We start from the raw sequence: 20,106 nt of genomic DNA, 5'->3' as shown, positions 1-20,106 counted from the left end.
TGCTCATGGTTTTTAAGGTCAGCTATGGTTTAGATCTTAGCTGGACTACCTAGACTTGAGTTTGAGGTTCACATCCACTCTATATGTGTTCATTTCAGAATCCAGGCTGAAAATGCAGAATTACCTGAAACATGTTTTTTTCAAGGTGCAGGTCAAAAAGGCTTCTAGGAATTTGCCAAGTCTCAACTTAGAAGTGACACATTGAAATGCCTGTCTATATTCTGTTAGTTAAAACAAGTCATATACCCAAACCTATAGTTTAAGGGTGAAACTGCATTACTGGGAGGCATTGCAAAGACACATCAGAGCAAGTAAATGCATGCATCTATTACAGGGAAGGAGGAAGATGAGACTGATAATGATGAAGGAAATGAATTAATGGATGCAGAGAAATTAAGGATAGTTCAGAATTATGATTCTTAAATATTTTTTTCCGCTGTACTGTAGGTTGAACCCAGGGACATTCTACCTCCAAGCTACACCCCCCAGCCCTTTTATTATTATTATTATTTTTTTAATGGTCTTGCTAAGATCCAGAGGGGACTGGCTTTGAACCTGCCATACTCTTGTCTCAACCTCCTAAGTACTGAGATTACAATCTTGTGCTACCATGCTTGGCTCAAAAATTTTTATTCATACATATATATTTATTTTTGCCAAAATAAAGAATCTGCTTTAAGTGACCTTAAGGTTTTCATGTCAAGGTATTTCATGGCTTTATTTTCTATCTGCCAGCCCCGCACCTTGCCTTGTAATCAGTTCTTAGTACCCATAGAAACCTTGAAAGTAATATAAAGACAGATAATTTCAAATGTGTGTATTTGAGCTACTAAATGTGTTCATTCATGGTTCTTGTATCATACCCATGTCTGACAATTCACCTTTCACAACAGAATCTTCTTTTCAGGGAGATGTCCTTTGCTTCTCAGATGTAATGCACTTTAAGTTTATTATTCAACAGTGAAAATGAGTCATACAGAGGTAATATTTTCATATGTTTTATATTTTCAAGGTTTCTTTTTTTATAATTAAATGGCTTCCAAGTAATTTTCTTATTTTCAACTTGCACTGTAAGAGGCAGTATAACAGTAGTTAAGAATAAGGATTGTAGAGCAGACTGCCTGAGTTTGAATCCTAACCAGTGATTATATTACCTTGGGCAAGTTTCTTAACCTGCTGTGCTTTATCTGTAAAATGAGAATAATAATAGTACTTGCCTCGTAGAATTATAAGGAATGTTTAAATGAGTCAATACACATAAAGCACTTACAGTACCTGATACACAGTAAGCATTTAAGTATTTACTATTTTTAGTATCATTAGTTTTTGTTTGATCGTGATTTGAATCATGAGTTTCTCAGAAGAAACATGTATAACTTACTCAGCTGTCTCAATAGTGAAGGAAATACTTTAATCCATTTATTCTCTTCAATTTCAGGTAAAATTAAAAATACCTTTTGGAAGCAAGTTACTGGATGCTGTATGTTTGGTACCTAGCAAGAACTTAATGTATGGAATAATTCTTACACATGGAGCATCAGGAGATATGAATCTTCCTCATTTGATGTCACTGGCATCCCATCTTGCATCTCATGGATTTTTTTGCCTGAGATTTACCTGTAAAGGCCTTAATATTGTACACAGAATTAAGGCTTATAAAGCAGTTTTGGTAAGAAAATTTCTTGATATTTAAATCATAAGGTTCTGTTTAAATTTTTTAATAAATTTTAAGACACATTTTGCTAGCAATCATTTTGTTTTACTTTAAAAATCTTAATAACTATCCTTTGAAAGTCAGCTGGAAATGAAGGCTACTTAGTGGTTGGATTTTTCTTTCTCACCATCATTTAGTTTTATGGAGATGAATGCTCACATTATAAATGTTCCTCCATGATACTGGAGGAACTACTTATGATTTTCAATAAAGTTCTGGCATTTTAGAGTCTTTAACCTATCATACTGTGGATGTACAGATATGGCACTTCTTTATGTTATTTAGAAACATTGCTTTAAATCCCTGGATAAAAGTCAAATCTAAAGTTTCTTTAAATTATTTCAAGCATGCTAAGTTTTTTAGCATTTTAGAGGCTAATACCAGATTTGGTATCTAATTGGACGCCTTTACTGGCCCTTTTAAAAATAAATTATTCTTTGTAAATAGTTTAGGGCTTGGATATTTATAAAAAGGTAAATAGGATATTTTTCCTCCCACATTTGCCTGTATTATATTACCCAACATGTAACTTAATAGGGAAGATAGGACCAAAAGGGAAATAACTGCTTATCTATTTTACTTTTTTTTTTTTTTTTTTTTTTTTTTTTTGTAGTACTGGGTATTGAACCCAGGAATAATCTACCTCCAAGCTACAGATCAAGCCCTCCTTTATTTTGAAACAGGAACTCACTAAGTTACTGATGTCCTCAATAAGCTTGAACCTAAAATCCTTTTTAGATTTTTGTGATTATCTTTGCATAAATTTTCATACGTGCCAGTAATGATAAAAAATAATACAACTTGGCTTTCTGATGGAATATTATATAGAAGAATTGATACCTTTTTTTTGTTTGATTTATCTAGAATTACCTAAAGGCCTCAGGAGAATACAAACTTGCAGGTGTTTTCCTTGGAGGTAAGCTTCAATGCTTGTGAGTACTTGTTAAGTGTCCACTTTAATATTAAAATTGATAACAGGAAGTTAATGTAAGGATCATTTGGTTTGGTAAATGACCTCTTGGTTGTAAACATTTTATATATTTAAATCAAATTTAAACTTGATGTATAATCTCAAGATATATGTCAATTTTACCTTTTCACAAGGCTATATATTTCCCTAATGGGTGTTGCAATTTGTTAATGGCCACCTTTTGAATTGAATAATATTTTAGTAAGCAAATACATTGAACAGTACATGAAATTTAATTTTGCCACACTATCACTTCTACTTTATTTCAAACTGAACTTAATTTTGATTGATTTTAGGTCGTTCAATGGGCTCCAGAGCAGCTGCTTCTGTAATGTGTCATATTGAGCCAGATGATGCTGATGATTTTGTTCGGGGTCTTATTTGTATTTCTTATCCACTGCACCATCCAAAGCAGCAGCATAAACTCAGAGATGAAGATCTCTTCCGTATAAAAGATCCTGTACTGTTTGTGTCAGGCTCAGCAGATGAAATGTGTGAAAAGGTGACTTACAACTGAATGTTTGTATGAATGAAAGACAAATACCTTGGGAGCAAGTTTCTTTGGAAAGATGCTAATTTAAAGTCTAGTGTTGGTTTTGTGCCTTTATTACTTTGTTGCTTTGGAGAAACTTAATGCATCTTCTGGGAAGAGAGTTAAGTGGCTCAACCCTTATTTGGGAAATAAAGGATTATGTTCTGATTTTGGAGTTATGAGGATGTGTATTAATTAGGTTTATCATTTGAACATTCAGGGGGATTGTTATAAAATTGACTCTTGAACAAAAGTTGGAAACATTTATACATTACTTAATATTTGGCTAATATTATAATTTATAATATTGGGCCAATATTATTATTTCCCAGAACATATAATTTCCTTGGGAAAGAGTTTTTTTAAGAAAAATTTTTTAAAGACTCCAACTTTTTATTGTCACTAATGAATTCTTGGCCTCTTCTATGGTGTTACCTATTTCTGTGGGCACATTCCATTATCTAGGAAATTGTAAAAGTAGGTATTTAGCTAATACTTGGTGAGTGGATATAGTGTAGGTAGGGGAGAGAATCTTCTAAACACCAGAGTAGAGTTAATATAATATCCTCTTCTTTTTTCCCTTAGAACTTGTTAGAGAAAGTGGCACAGAAGATGCAAGCTCCCAATAAAATCCATTGGATTGAGAAGGCAAATCATTCCATGGCAGTGAAAGGACGGTCAACAAATGATGTTTTCAAGGAAATAAATACACAAATTTTGTTTTGGATCCAAGAAATCACTGAAATGGACAAGAAGTAATTGTCATTAGTTAAAAGCCATGTTATTTTGAATACAAGTACAGTTAACTTGACAAAGAACAATATACCTCTCATTATTATGAGATATATTTCAGACTAATGTTCTTTAATGTTGCCCTATTTTTGAAACACATTTTAATTGTGAAATATCCTTTACAAAATGTCTTTTGAAAGCACTGTTATAGTTGTATGAAGATGATGTACAAATATTGAAGGTGGTCTAAATATAATTTATTTTCATTAGTATAGTTAAGTTTTGAAAAAATTAAACATTTGAATTTTGTTACAATGGTGCTTTTGTCTTATTGATAGTGCAACTGATAAAGTGCTGGCTGTAGAGTAGAGCAATGTCATCTTCAAAACAGAATTAGGCAGGGGGATAGTTCAGTGGTAGAGCACTTTCCTAGCAGTCACAGGGCCCTGCATTCAGTTCCCAGCATTGCAAAAGAGAAATACAAAATACTAATTTACTATATTAAATCCAGCCAAGTTTTATAGAGTGATATCTCTTTACCTCATCTTATAATGAATCTCAGGGAGTAGGAATGCAGATAACATTTCAAATATGAGAGACTCAATACTTTTTAAAAATGAAGTAACTTTTCATTCAATAAGTATTTACTGAAGACCGGTTATAAAGGTGAAGCTTCGTTAGGCTTGCATGAATATATGAATAAACACTTTGCGCTTATAACATGGTCTGTGACATCCATAGTGAGACCACTCTCCAGTAAGGGGAGACTCTCATAATGGCCTAAGATGAGTTAGGGGCACTTATTTTTTGTTTTGGAGAATTCAGGTATCTCCTGAACTGGACTTTGAAAAGTATATATAAATATAGTAACTATTTCCTTTAAAGTGTACAAATGATGAATTTGATGTTAAGTTTATAAAGAAATCTACAGTAAGGAGTGTTTTTCTATAGTAAATATTTTTCTTATTGCTCTTTATGCTAGGTGGCCTGGACAACTTGCAGATTCTTGAGTTCCTATTTTTTTTTTTGGTGTGTGTGTGAGAGAGAGAGACAGACACTGGGGATGGAACCCAGGGGGCTTCTACCTCTGGACCATACTCCTAGACCTATTTTATATTTTATTTGGAAACAGGGTCTAAGTTGTTTAGAGCCTCACTAAGTAGCTGAGGCTGGCTTCACACCTGTGCAATCCTCCTCTCAGCCTCCCAAGTATTGGAATCACAAGCATGTGCCACCACACCTGGCGTACGGTCCTATATTTTTAACCTGATAAAGTCAGTGTGTTTTAATTATTTTAATTATACTAGCCACGTGTGGTAACACAACAGGCTTGTAATCCCAGCATTCAGGAGGCAGAGACAAGGATCACCGTTCGCGGACAGCCTCAGCTACTTAGTGAGGCCCTTTGCAACTCAGTGAGACCCTGTTTCAAAAAATAAAAATATTAAAAAGGTGGAGTTCAGAGGTACAAAACCCCTGGGTTCCAATCTTGGTACCACACACAAAAAAATATGGCATAAAGAATGAAAACCTATCAAATATATCACAGAATGAAATTATGTACAACTACAAATTCAAAATTTATGAATCACAGTAACATTTCCTGAACAAGACCTATTAACGTATAATTAAACTGGAGAGCTGGGCGTGGTGGCCATACGCTTGTAATCCCTGCGCTTGGGAGGTGAAGACAGGAGGATCGGGCAGGTTCGAAGCCAGCCATGCTGGCTTAAGAGACCCTATTTCCAAATAAAAAAGTATTAAGATAGGTCTGGGAGTGTAGCCCGGAAGTAGAAGGGTTTCCAGGAACCCCGGTACCACACACAAAAAAACCCCAAAAAACTAGAGAGATTTTCTCGATTGCCGGGGTCCAGCCCTAGCATGAGTCGAGATTCGTGTGTTGGTGAGGGGAAGCCGAGGTTGAAATGAGAGAAGAATTGCCACATGAAATCAGATCCAATCTTCTCCATTTTATTCAGGATTTGTTACAATTTTTATATTTTATTTTTTGGCAGAAAGGCAAGGGCATAGCCATGCAAGCAGGATCTCCAAGGACAGGAAAAGTTTTATTTTTTTATAGAGTTTAGGGCAAGGGTGCCAGACATTTAAATCATAATATGTTTTGTCTCGCTTCACAAGGCTAACTCAGTCTTATACATTGGTCCAAACTAAGTTCAGTTGGAACTTAATGTTTGGCCCAAACTTTATCCTTGGGAAAAAATCTTTGCTGCCTGAGTCTCTCACAAGCCAGTGCCCATCAGTTTTAGTTATAATGCTTATACATAAAATTTTAATTATACATAGTAATCCAAATAATCCTAAAATAATTTTATGAAGAAAGAAATGCTAGACATACTTCATGGGGGATCTATGCCGTTGCGGATCCCCTGATCAAGCTTTCTTAAGATCTACATGAGATGCTGTAGCACTCGATTGTCTTCCCCAAAGAAAGAGTTAATTTGGAAGACACAGGAAGAAATTACAATTAAAAAGGAAGAGAAAGTACACTCCAGAGAATGTGAAGCTGGCTGTCCCAAGACGGGGTGGCCTCCTGTCTTTCTTGTGGATTTGTATGGCATGTATGGGAACATCACTCCTTAAAAATTATTCATTTATAGCAGTTAACATTAATTTCCTGCCAAAATGTCAGTGGTGCCCATGATGAGCTTTATCCTAGACAAACCAGTTTGGGGATTATCCCTAAAAGCTTTCTACCTCACTGTTAGCCCTTTTACCTCCTCCCCAATATGTTTACCTCCTTTTAGTTGCTAGATTATGAATTTTTGTGTGTAAGTGTCCTGATTGTGCTTCTCACTGTTTGCACAACTGTCACTCCAACTGAGGCCTTTGTCGATTCTCATCTGTGTAATTGCGGTTGCCCAATGGATTTTTCTCTTTTACTGTCTCCTTGCTTTGGTAGATCGACTGATATTTCTTAACCCCCAAACTTGATGAGTCTCCAAAAGTGGCTCTACAGTTGGACTCTATCAACGCTTAGGCCCTTTCCTCTTCTTATTTGAACCTGTCGCAACAGTATTGTAGCTAATCTGAACTACAGTTTTCCAAAAAGGTAACTGCCAGCTTGGTGAAGTGGCACAGGCTTGTAATCCCAGGATTTGGGAGGCTGAGATAGGATCACAGGTTGAAGTGACGCAGGCTTGTAATCCCAGGATTTGGGAGGCTGAGATAGGATCACAGGTTGGAGGCCGGCCTCAGCAATTTAGTGATGCTCTCAGCAACTTAGTGAGACCCTGTTTCCAAATAAAAAGTAAAGTAAGTCTGGGGTTGTAGCCCGAGGCAAAAGGCACCTGGGTTCTATCCCTAGTACCACAAAAATAAAAATAGGCAACTGCTTTTTTTTCTGAAACTTTCTTCTCAGTTAATCTTTTTGTTACCAATCCTCATCTTTTAAGGACCTTAAAACAACTATTTTCTCCATATTTGCAGCTTTTCTTGAATGACTTCCCAAACTAAGCATCACTCCTCAAACTCCCATATCTTTGTTTCTTTTGTCCATTACACTTTACCTTTTCATTCAGTTATGGCTACATTGCCCCATATCATTTTATAAGCTCCTTCAATTCAGGGAATGTTACTCATCTTTGAATACTTTCTAGCTCCTTGTTAGTGCCTTACATCATTATTCAATAAATAATTCAATAGTTTGTTGTATAGGACTAAGATACTAGGAATATTATTAACCAGTATGAATAATACCTGTTTTTATGTTGCTGGGTTTTTTGTATTTATTATTTTTAAATTATTTTTGTCATTGGGGATTGAACTCAGGGGCATTCGACCTCTGAGCTACATCCAGCCCTTTTTATTTTTCATTTTGAAACATTGCTGCAGCTGACCTTGAACCCACAATCCTGTCACAGCTTCCCAAGTATGGGGATTATAAGTGTTCACCATCATGCCCAACGTTATACACCTATTACTGAGATTTTTTTTTCTATTAAAGGGGGAAAGCCTAATTTACAAAGTCCAAATAGATCAAAGAACGACATAGGCTTGAAGTATAGCTCATTTGGTAGAGCACTTGCCTAGCATGTGGAGGCCTTGGGTTGGATTCCTAGCACTACAAAACTAAGTTGGAGATGAAGCTTAGACTTAGAGCACAATCCTACATTACAGAGAACCAGGGTTTCATTCTCAGCATTGCAAAAAGAACGTGTCATTGGTAGGTATGATAGGTTTTTCGAGACTCCTAAGAAGAAATTTCTAGTGCAAGGGATAGAAGTATCTATGCTGAATAATAGGTAATACTTTTATTAGTAGCAAGTACATAAATAACAAGTATAACAAAGCCTGGGAGAGGAATAATATTTATCTCTGTAAACTTTTCATCACCAAGAGAGGTAAGTTGCTGTTCCTTTTCAGTTCTTATAAGCTATTTAAGTGGAATACTAGTTAGGGATCCAGTGCCATAAAGCTTGGAAAGATCTAAGGAACTAGGAATAAAAAGCAATGAAAGGCCAGGCGTGGTGGCACACGCTTGTAATCCTCATACTTGGGAGGCAGAGACAGGAGGATCCTGCAGGTTCAAAGCCAGCCACGCTGGTTTAAGAGACCCTGTTTCCAAATAAAAAAGTATAAAAAATAGGTCTGGAAGTATAGCCTGGAGGTAGAAGGGTTTCCAGGAACCCCAGTACCACCCAAAAGAAAAAAAAAAAAAACAATGAAAAACAAATCTCCTTTATGACAGTTATTTTTTTATTTTTTTATTTTATTGGTGCACTGTATTCATACATCATAGTGGGATACAAACTTTTGTAGACATACATGCACACATCGCCCAGTCAGCCCCCACCCAATCCCCACCCCATTCCCTCCCCATCCCTCCTTCCCATGCTTGGCTTAGTGGTTGACATCTAGTATTATAGCAATTTATCCAAAATTAAAAATGATAATTTCACATAACAGTTTCATTTGTCTGATACCAAGCTTTTGATGACTTAAAGATAACATTTCAATATTTCTTTTTGCTTTCTTTCTTACCAGAGAATATTTTTTTCTATTTTTTTAGGTGAAACTATCATATGTTTATATATTTTTCAGAAAAAAAATCTATCCTAATATGGAATATGGACTCTAGATACCCAAAACGATCTTGAAAAAGAACAAAGCTAGAAGATATATATTTTCTTATTTCAAACCATATAAAGCTACAATAATTGAAACAGCATAGTACTGTTCTAAAGGCAGATATATAAACCATTGGAGTTAAATAAAAGCCTAGAGCTAAATTCTTCCCTATATTGTCAAGTTATTTTTGACAAGGTTTCCACAAACATTTGGTGGTGGAAATAATAATCTTTTAACTAAATAATGTTGAAAAATAATACTTACATGGAAAAGAATAAAATTGGACCCTTACCTAATCCCATATACAAATATTAACTCAAAATAGATAAAAGACCTAAATATAAATCTTAAGACTATAAACTTTTAGAAGAAAGTCTGGGTCATAAAACCTCACAACATTGAAATTGGTAGTGATTTCTTGGATATGATTTTAATGGTACAGGCAACAGAAGAGTATACAAACTCCCTAAAAAATAAAAAAATATTGTATATCCAAAGACAATGTAAACAGAGTTAAAAGTTACTAATAGAATGGGATAAAATATTTCCAGATGCTATATCTGAAGGTATATTAATATTCCAACTAGACATCCTAAAAATTAACAACAATAAAGGCAAACAATACCATTTAGAGATAGGTAAAAGACTAACATAAATAATGAATCTTCACAGATAACCAATCTTAGTTGTCTGTTGGATGGAAAATCTTGTTTCTCTGGTTCTGGTGTGTGTTACCTATTTCTTCTTTGTAGTTAATCTCTGAGTATTTTCTCTAGCGCTTGTTTTGAAGACATAAATTCCTTCAGTTTCTGTTTGTCATGGAAGCTTCTTATTTCTCCATCTAATTTGATAGAAAGTTTTGCTGGATAGGAAATTTTTGGCTGGAAGTTGTTTTCTTTCAGAATTGGGAATATGTTACTCCAAGCCCTTCTGGCTCTCATGACTTGGTTTGGGAAGTCTGGAGTGATTCTAATTGGTTTGCCTCTGAATGTCACTTGGCCCTTTGTTTTTGTTGCCTTTAAGATTCTCTGCTTGTCTTCCACATTGGTCATTTTGACAATTATGTGGCGTGGGGATCCTCTTCTCTGATCCTGTCTAAAGGGAGTTCTATAAGTTTCCTGGACCTGTGTATCAACCTCTTGCTCTATGTCTGGAAAATTTTCTGCTATTACTTCCTTGAAGAGATTGTTGATCCCTTTGGTTTCACTTTCTTTTCCCTCCTCTATTCCAATTATTCTTAGGTTAGCTCTCTTAAAATGGGCCCATATTTCTTCAATGTCAGATTCCTGCTGTCGGATATTTTTTTCTAGATTAGAAACTATGCGTTCATTTTTGGAATGATCATCTTCTAAGAGCGAGATTCTGTTCTCCATGTGGTCTAAGCAGTTGTTCATGCTTTGAATTGACTCCTTTACTTCATTAATTGCGTCCTTTATCTCTTTTTGGCTCTCTCTGAATTCTTTTCGAAGCACCTCTATTATTTCTACAGTTATTTTCCTGATTTGATCTTCTAGAAATCTCTGATTTTCTGTTTTATCGGGTTCTGATGTTGTGGGATTGTGGGCATTCATTGCTCCAGTGTTATTCCTCTTTCCCATGATTTAGGAAGTTTGTGCCTTGTCTGGGTTCTTCCCTTGGGTCACTATGACTTCGCTTAAGGTGCTCTGGATCTCGAGTCAATAGTATCTCAGACCCCACTACTCCTTTACTGGGTTGTATCACAGAGTCTCCGACCCAGGGAGTCGATAGAGGCTGCTTTAGACTATGTGGGGCGCCAGGTTGCACGTTCTCCTATGGTGTGATATCTCTGCCACCGCCCCTCCCCCACTGGGTCAAGTCCCAGGGAGTGCTGTACTGGGATTTCTCCTCTGTGGCCCGCAATTTGACTCACTGTTCTTAAGTACGCAGATGTAGCTGTACTGGACTCGGTGAATTCACTGCTGCTGCCGCCCGTGGCAATATGGCGCCGCTGCCACGCCCTCGGCCGTGAGGCTGGTGTATTTTTTCTTCTCTGGTTTTGAGTTCCACTCTGAGTCCCTGCAGCGTGTGCTGAGCTCAGCCACTGGGAGCTTTAGATGCTCCGTGCACCGAAAGATCCCGCCTGGCTGTTCCACAGCAGCTCACCTAGGCTTGCTGTGGCCGTCCGGTGAATTCATGACAGTTATTAAATGGAGAATTTCTGCAATCAAGTGAAAGGAATATTTTGCTAGCTGCCTTAAATGTTCTTGGAAAACCTAGTAGAATAAAATCATCCACCTTACAAAATAAAAAATGAAAAAATCTTTTAAAAAACATGCAGAGAAAAGAAGAAAAGGGTCTTTCAAAACATCACTCCCCTTGTGTATACGGGGAGGGGACAGACAGAACATGTCCTTTACTATAGGGCTAGAAAAACCCAGAGGAATTGCCAAAGTTTCATCCAGAGCCAATGAATATCTACCATGCATTCCAGAGGACTACCATTTGGGAAGACAAAACCCAACAACATAGTTAAATCTGAACAAGGATTTTAAATACCTCAGACTATGGTCCAGGATACTGAAAGACTTGAACTTAGTGTCCATGATTTTCAATACTGAAGGGAAGTAAGAGTTCAATAAAACTATGTTGCCTTCAGATGAGGCCTAAAATGTTCACTACAGTGGAATAATAAATACTTTCTTCAACTCATCCTAAAGAAGGGAAACCAAAAAAGGACTCTACATTCAAAGTAGCGTTAATATTTTTCATTACGAGTTCCGGCTGTCCTATCAAGTTGTGACTAAAATTATATTTGCTCAGTAAGGGTCCAAGGCTACCCACTAGGCTGAAGAGAATTGGGCGGTACTTAGCTTTGCCTCTGCCACACCCTTAATTCTGACATCAGAAGGAACACACAACTCGGAGGAATCACCAGAACTTGGTGAAGAAAAAATTCACCAGGAGACCCCCAAAGACTAATTCAGTTTTCAGCATATCAATAGATTGTTAAAAGGGAACTTGTTGGCAGCAGAATCCTCTATCAAAAGGAAATAATGAAACAGTGTTTAAGAAAAAGAAATCAAACAGGCTCATAAGGGACAAGTTATGTGCCCTACTTAGTGGCAATGGGATATTCTTTATACTTATTTGTTGCTTATCTGAAATGCAAATTAATTTGGGCACTCAGTATTTGTATTTGTTAAATTTGTCAGCCTTAGCCTGGAATAGTGGCATGTGCCTGGGATCTCAGTACTTGGGAGGCTGAGGCAGGAGGATTGTAGACTCTAGGCTAGCTTCAGCATCTTGGCGAGACCGTTTCAAAATAAAAAATAAAAGAATTGAAAATGTAGCTCAAAGTTAAAATGCCCCTGGGTTCAATGCCCAGTACCTAAAACAAACAAACAAAAACAACTGTCAGCCCTACATTCTAAGAAAAGTATTTTCCTAAAGAAGCATAAGACACTATTACTGGTAATAATAGAAATTATTATATCAAATTCTTTTTAACAATCAAATTTATTATATATATTTTTTAATTACAGGGTAGTGATAATCCAATTATGCTAAGGGATTATATATAGAAATACAATGTTTTCAGGGAAATTAATAGAGAAAAATTATAATATATAAATATAAATACACACAGAGAGAGAAGATTGAATTCAGTGGCATTGTACTTCCAAGTTGCACCCCTAACCCTACTTTATTTTGAAACAGGGTCTCACTAGGTTGCTGAGAATCTCACTACTTCATTAGGCTGTCTCAGGCTCCCAGGTACTGGAATTACAGGCATGTCCCACCATGCCTAGCTTAAAGAGGGTAATTTTTTAGTTAAAAAAAATATAGCACTGTACATGTTTCACCAATGAACTTTCATTATTGCTGAAGTAAGTTGATATGAGCTCAGTTAAATACCCACTGTGACACGTACCTCACTGTACTGAGGCCCAGAGCAATCATTGCTGCATTTGATAAGACCCTGAACAGCACTGAAATTTTTTTCCTGGCAGAGCTTTGCATATGGTTATGAGATGGGCATACCAACTTTTTGTGTTTTGGGTCATCTGAAATCCAGGACTTCTGAATGAGATACCAACCTCTTTTCGTATGTTACATTAAAATGTCAAAGATGCATTACTTCTTTAAAAATTTATTGAGAGGTAGATTAGAAGATAATGCATTTTTGACATTACTGGACCTTCTTGAGTCCTGGATTTTTCAAAATTATTGGAGAGCCATCCTCTTTATAATTTTCCTAGTAATATTTTTTGAAGTAATACTCATAAAAATTTACACATTCTTTCAGAAGAAGCCCGTGCTTCCAGATAGGGGCAGTTCAAATTCCCAGGAGGTAAGAACAAATGGTTTACTTCTCCTGTCCCTATTTTTCAAACACACATAAGCATAATTTGTAAAATTTTTTAATATTGATATTTGGATTACATCTCTAACACTTTATTTTCTCCCTTGAAATAGAATGGAGACAGTTCCCTGAAAATCAAGAAATCTGGTAAATATTACAAAACTTTATACTATACTATAAAATTTGTTTCGTCTAGGTTTCTTCTACTGAGACTAATTTTTTTCTCCCATTTAGCTCCAGAAAATAGACCCACTATTCATCCATCTTTAAAAGATAGGTAAGTGAAATATGTTGAAGTGGAATGAAGTAGGTGGGCTACATTCTTTTCAAAAGTGTATTTACATCTGGATTTCAGAATATTTTTTCATATGTACAATGGACTATTGATGTTCAACATCTTAGTACAATCTACCATTTATCTCTCTCTTTCTCTCTCTCTCTCTCTCTCTCTCTCTCTCTCTCTCTCTCTCTTTTTGTTACTGGGGATGGAACCTAGAGGCATGGTATCTCCAAGTTACACCCTCAGCCCTATTGTTTAGTCTTTTCATTTATTTTTTTGAAACAGGGTCTCCCTAAATCGCAAAGGGCCTCTCTAAATAGCTGAGGCTGTCAGCCTCCCAAATGCTGGTATTACAAGCATGAGCCACCACGCCCGGCTTACCATTTATCTTAGTTTTTTATGTTCAAAGTTGTGTTAAGGGCTTTTCACATACTATTAAAGTTTTCCTTCAAGGTAGGTAAGATTTTTATTTTTTGATGGGTAAAGAAAAATAAGGCTTCCGGTCGTGGTGGCGCACACTTGTAATCCCAGCATTTAGGAAGCTGAGACAAGAGTATTGCGCAGGTTCGAAGCCATCCTCAACTACTTGGTGAGGCCCTTTGCAACTCAGTGAAACCCTGTTTTAAAAAATAAAAAGACTTAAAAACAGGGCTGGGGGTGTAGCTTGGAGAAACAATGCCCCTGGGTTCCATCCCTAGTACTGGGGGGGAAAAAAGTGCCATGAACAGCCAGGCATGGCGGCACATACTTGTAAAATAGTTGGGAGCTGAGATAGGAGGATTGCAGGTTTGTGGCTGGCCTCAGCAACTTAGTGAGGCCAATCACAGCTTAATAAAGACCCCGTTTCTAAATGAAATGGCAAATAGGGCTGGGGGCATAGTTCAGAGATAGAATACCCCCCAGGTTCCAACCCAATACCCCCCACCCCACACACACAACAAGTAGTGACATGAATGGTGTTTATAAAATCACACTTTTCAGCACGCTAATGCTAATGGTGTCTCAGCGTTGGGGATTAAAAACTGACATTACCACTCTTGCTATTATCAGTAGTTTAGTTGTTTTAATTAAATTGATTGACTAGATATTAGATATCTTCCATATAATGGACACTGTGTTTGATACTAGAATACAAACAATGAAGGTAGTCTCTGATCTCAAGAAGTTCACATTCATACATGTATGTAAAGGAGAGTTGCCTCGTGGTGTGTAACAGAGCTGGAAGCGTGCGACCAATTGGGGATACTGAGCCAGACTCGACATGCTGGAGTGGCTCCATGAAGGTTAGGGTGGAGCTGGGTCTCTAAGGATGAGTGGACAGTAAGCAAACAAGAAAGGAGGATAAGAAAGGCATTTCAGGACAGGAGCAAAGACAAGGAAATATGAAAGAGCAGGCTATGTGAAAGAAATTACAGTTATTCCAGAGTCGCTGGAATGTTAACCGAGTCGGGGAGAGGTGGGGTGACTGTGTGAGGTGGGCAGGGGTCAGATCCTGGAGGGCTTTGCAAACCATGTGAAGAAGCTCGGACTTGATTCTGTAGAGAGTGGCCATTAAAGGTGCTTGAGCGCAGGTGTGTTTGGTGTTTCAGAATATGTATTGCTTTGTGGAGAATGAATCTGAAACTTTCTCTTTGTCTAATACCTTCTGTTTGCCAGAGGCACGGGGCTGTCCTAATTTCCTCTGGTTGCTTTATTGTCATTGGGTCCTGGTGACTCTCATCCTAAGGCAGGTGTCTTGAGAAGCTGTGATGATGTTTAGAGGTCCCGCTAGGTGGGATCATTGTCAGCACTGGTTGGGAGTCCAAGGTGCTGCAGGGCAGTAGTATGGTCAGAGTGAGTCCATTTGGAAGGACCTGGAGTTAGTGTAGGAGACTTTTACAGGGGTAAGGTATGTATTCTGATTTAAGGTTTCCAAGAATCAAAACAGAGGATTTGCTGGTAAAAGGAAGTCACGAGAAGAAATGGGGAGAAAAGGATTTTCAGAATCTAGAAAACAAAGGTTTTCCTACTCTGTGTTCATTCCTTTCCTACCTAGGCAGGAGCTCTTTGTGGCACTGGGGATTGAACCCAGGGGTGTTTTACCTCTGAGCTATACTCCCAGCCCATTTTAGTTTTTATTTGGAAACAGGGTCTACCTAAATTGCTGAGGGTGTCACTAAGTTGCCAAAGCTGGCCTTGAAACAGCAATTCTCCTATCTCAGCCACCCCCAACTACTGGGATAGCAGACATGCACACCCGGCTAGGAGTTAGTTCTTGAGTGGCACCTTCCTAGGGGTCCCTAGGGGAAGGTACAATCATCACCCTAACCTTCTCTTACCATGGTTTCAGTTACCTGCAGTTAGTTATGCTCTGGAAATAATGAAATCAAACATTTAGAAAATAAATCATAAGTTTTAAATTGCATGCCATTCATTCTGAGTAGGATGATACAATCTCCTGCCAGCCTGGGCAGACTGCCCGGGATGTGCATAACCCTGGGTCCTGCACATGCACACTGAACATGCTCTCTTCCTGTGAACCACTTCTTAGCCACCGTGGTCATCAGACTGTCAGAGAATCTCAGTGCTGCTGCTGGTGGAACCTTTATTTTAAAAAATAGTGGCCCCAAAGTGCAAGAGTAGTGATGCCGGCAATTCAGATATGCCAAAGAGAAGCTGTAAAGAGTTTCCGTTACGTAATAAGTTGAAAAATTTAAAAGTAAGATGTTCTTGAGATGGAAAGAGAACACACTTATATAACTTTTACTATAAGTATATTGCTATAATTGTTCTGTTTTATGACTAGATGTTGTTACTCTCTTACTGTATCTAATTTATAAATTAAATTTTAGGGGACTGAGGGTATAGCTTAGTGGTAGAGTATTTGCCTAGTAAGCACAAGATTCTTGGTTTGATCCCAGCACTGCAAAGAAACTTTATCATGGCCAGGTATATACAGGAAAAAGCACAAACATATATATGTATATTTTATGTATAGATGTGTATCTATGTTAATATATACATATATTTATAAATATGTATATAAAGTGCATATACATATGCTTATAAATTTATATATCTAAATACATATACATATGTGTACATGTTAATATATATATGTAATATATATGTAGGGCTTGGTACTCTGTCATTTCAGACCTCACTGGGGGTCTGGGATTGAGAAGAGATTAGTGCAGCAGTATTGAGGGGAAAGGATTAGGGAAGATATATGGCTCCCGAGGCAGCAGCATATTGTAAGGAAGATACAAATTTTGGATTAAAAACACTCTAACTTCATATTGTACTTCTGCTTCTTCCTGATGGCATAGGATTAGGCTAATGACTTAAACTCATTATTATACCATTTTCTTCTTTTCTTTTCTTTTTGCTGTATTAGGGATGAAACCTAGGGGCCTTCTACCTCTGAGCTATATACCCAGCCCTATTTTGTTCTGTATTTTTAAACAGGGTCTCACTCAGCTGCAGAAGGCCTCACAAGTTGCTGAGGCTGGCTGTGAACATGTGATCCTCCTGTCTCAGCCTCCCAAGTACTGGGCTTACAAGCCTCGAAGATAGAATTCCTCTGGGTTCAACCTTCAGTACAAAAAAAGAGGGTGTGCTTAGAAGAATTAAGTGTTAGGTATACCATCAAGATTAGTTAAAATGATATGTGTATTAAAACAAAAATATTTTATCCTAGCACCAGAATTTCTTTTTTGGGACAGCATCTTAATAAATTGTTTTGTTTGTTTATTTGTGTGTGTGTGTGTGTGTGTGTGTGTGTGTGTGTGTGTGTGTGTGTGATACTGGGGATTTAACTCAGAGGCATTATACCATTTAGCTATACTCCCGGCTCTCTTTTATTTTTTATTTTGAAATAGAGTCTCACTAAGTTGCAGAGGTCCTCATTTAAGTTTCTAAGACTGACTTTGAATGTGCAAGCCTCCTGTCTTAACCTCCCAAGTACTGAGATTATAGGAATGTACCACTACACCCAGTTTAACAAATGGTTTTGAAATAGAAAGGCTTGAATATTGGTAGAAGTCCAGGCCAAAACCTGGTTAAAGTACACTGGATTAGAGATTCACTGAGTAGATTTTTGTCTTGCTTATGAAATGGAAGAAAAGTAGGTCCAGGCAGAAAGGAGGTTACATGAGGTGGCATGAGGCTCAAGAATCAGGTCATAAAAGATGAGACCACCTCTCAGTATCTGAAATCAGGGAGAGCCTCACTGAGCAGACATACTGTGAAAGCAAACTGGTGATCGTACATGGGTATTAGGGGTGGCTTGTTTTAGGGTTGGCTTACCCATAGGTGCAAGTGAATGGAAGAGTCAGCCACTAGGAATGTCAGCCACCAGTCTGACTTTGAAAGCTTGAATCTGCCACTGGCTGTTGATTTCAGAAGTGAATTTCCTGAAACAAAATATCATTGATAAAATAATTTTAAAGCAGATTTGGTCTTTCTTTGTTGCTATGACTCCTGCTGCTGTTGATTGATTTTTTTTATAACCAGTTTTGGTACTTCTTACCATAGCTATAAATCTCAATCTTTTCCTAGGAATGTAGAGTATTACTTTTAAAATCTCAAAGGCCAGTGAAAATTTCCTGGCAGGGAGAAGCAAAAGGACATTTTACAAATGAAAAGACATGCCCTGTGTTTAAGTAAGAGCTGTTTTTGTATTGTTATAATCAACTCCATTCTATTTCTGCTTCCAAATCTTCACTAAAGTCAACTATGTTTATGAGTGGTTTTTATGAGAGGGAAAATTTTCTTCCTCACTGAAATTGAGGAAAGGGTTGTGTTATATACTTATATCAACTTTTTGTAGCTAAAGGTTAGCAGTCAAAACCTAGAGGTGGAAATGGCTATTCAGCAATATTTATGGAGGGCCTACCTGTACTGGGTATTTTTCTAGGGTCTTGAGGTACAACAGTTAATGAAAAAAAAATTCTTGTCTTTTTAATTTTTTCTTTTGGGGACAGTTGTCCAATAATAGACAATTACATAATAAATTGTAAACTATGTCAGAAGATAATGTGTGAAATTGGAGAGCGCTTTACTGGCCAGCCACAGTCTCAGTGATCAAAGAAAGTGGCTGATCCTACTCTGGACTTTGGAGACTGACTTATTTCAGGGCTTTCTTATGCTAGGATTTGATCATGCCTAGTCCTAAATTAATCACTTGGATGTAGGATTTCTGTTAGACTGAGCCTAATCATCTTAGGTAGTGTGGGTATTGGAGAATACACACCATGAGCATTAATCCAACCCCAAATTTTGACATAGTGTGAAAATAGACCTTGCTACCAAGGATTAAGCACTAAAAGTAATAGGCAGGTAACAAAAATCTCAGCACAGCTGATCTTAGTCTGCTAGGGCTATCATAATAAAGTGCCACAGACTGGTGGCTTAAACAACAGAAGTTTATTTTCTCACAGTTTTGGAAGCTGATAAGTCCAAGATCAGCACTCCAGCAGGTTGGGTTTCTCTTGAGGCCTCTCTTTGGCTTACAGGCAGGTACTATCTTAATTGTGCCCTCACGTGGTCTTTTCTCAATATGCTTGTGTCTCTCTGTCCAGGTTTCCTCTTCTTAATAAGTTAAGCTAAATGGGTGATGTGTGAATGTATGCCTTTACCATCTTGTACCCCATTAAGACATATGACTACAATGCTCCAATAAAAAATGATAAAAAATTTTAAATATAAGTTAAGCCAAAACTGTTGACTCTGAGAGATATTTGAAGTAAAATGAGTTATTGAGCCATTGAGCCATTACAGATGCCAGAAAGAAATGACCAGTCTTGTTACAAGTTCCCATAACCCCTAGCGATAGAGCTAGGTAGCAACTGGAAAAATGTCCTGTGTACTAGAGCTAAGAGCCTTTTTAAAAATATTTATTTATTGTGGTACTGGGTATTGATCCCAGGGACTTTCTTCTTCTGAGCTATACCCCCAGCCCCATTTTACTTTTTAGTTTGAAATATGGCCTCACTGTGATTCAAAATGCCTCTCTGCCACAACTTATAGGAAGGAAGATATATTTGCTCACCATTCTGGAGATTTCAGGGGTTAAGTCCATGTAAGACCAGGCAAAGTGTGTGAAGCTCAGGGCATGGTGTGGTGAGCAGAGAGCACACCAGGGCTCCACTTCCACATCAGGGAGGCTGGAAGCAAGAAAGACAGAGCAAGGGGAGGAGAGACCATATATAATCCTCAACGCCATACTCCAGGATCCCTCCTTAGCAGCCAATCCCCCTATCCAACATGGTTGCTTTATTTTCATAAGTCCTAGGGGGATTCTAAATTCAAACCATAACATATACCTCAAATTCTAATTAGCCAAATCCAAATTAACAAGATTTTGCTGCATAAACAATAATTTAGCCAATACATTTTATGATTGGATACATCATGATGATTTTTTTATACTACCTTCATGACCTTGTTTGTTTGAGGGTTATTTAAAAGTAAGCTCAGCCAGGCG

At 37.4% G+C, this 20,106-nt stretch overlaps 2 protein-coding genes across 2 annotated transcripts in view; both read left to right on the top strand.

Moving 5' to 3' along the window:
- Positions 1–966: 966 nt before the first annotated feature.
- TEX30 (testis expressed 30) lies at positions 967–3,975 on the top strand (the record flags this gene model as incomplete). Its single annotated transcript, XM_080689827.1, has 5 exons — positions 967–981; positions 1,439–1,669; positions 2,579–2,630; positions 2,981–3,186; positions 3,802–3,975. 5 exons carry the CDS (start codon positions 967–969, stop codon positions 3,973–3,975), a joined length of 678 nt encoding a protein of 225 aa, XP_080545953.1.
- A 9,142-nt stretch (positions 3,976–13,117) lies between these two features.
- Positions 13,118–20,106, top strand: part of CCDC168 (coiled-coil domain containing 168) — a gene marked incomplete at both ends in the record, with an annotated part of 32,037 nt that continues 25,048 nt past the window's right edge. Inside the window, 3 exons of the mRNA XM_080689500.1 lie at positions 13,118–13,348; positions 13,474–13,507; positions 13,595–13,637. Of these exons, the coding sequence (XP_080545626.1) occupies positions 13,118–13,348; positions 13,474–13,507; positions 13,595–13,637 (308 nt within the window). The remainder of the gene's footprint in view (positions 13,349–13,473; positions 13,508–13,594; positions 13,638–20,106) is intronic.

This window comes from Muscardinus avellanarius (assembly GCF_963383645.1).
Source record: "Muscardinus avellanarius genome assembly, chromosome: 2".
Taxonomy (NCBI): Eukaryota; Metazoa; Chordata; class Mammalia; order Rodentia; family Gliridae; genus Muscardinus; species Muscardinus avellanarius.
The sequence above is the reverse complement of the archived record's forward strand: the minus strand, read 5'-3'. Positions and strand labels throughout refer to the sequence as shown.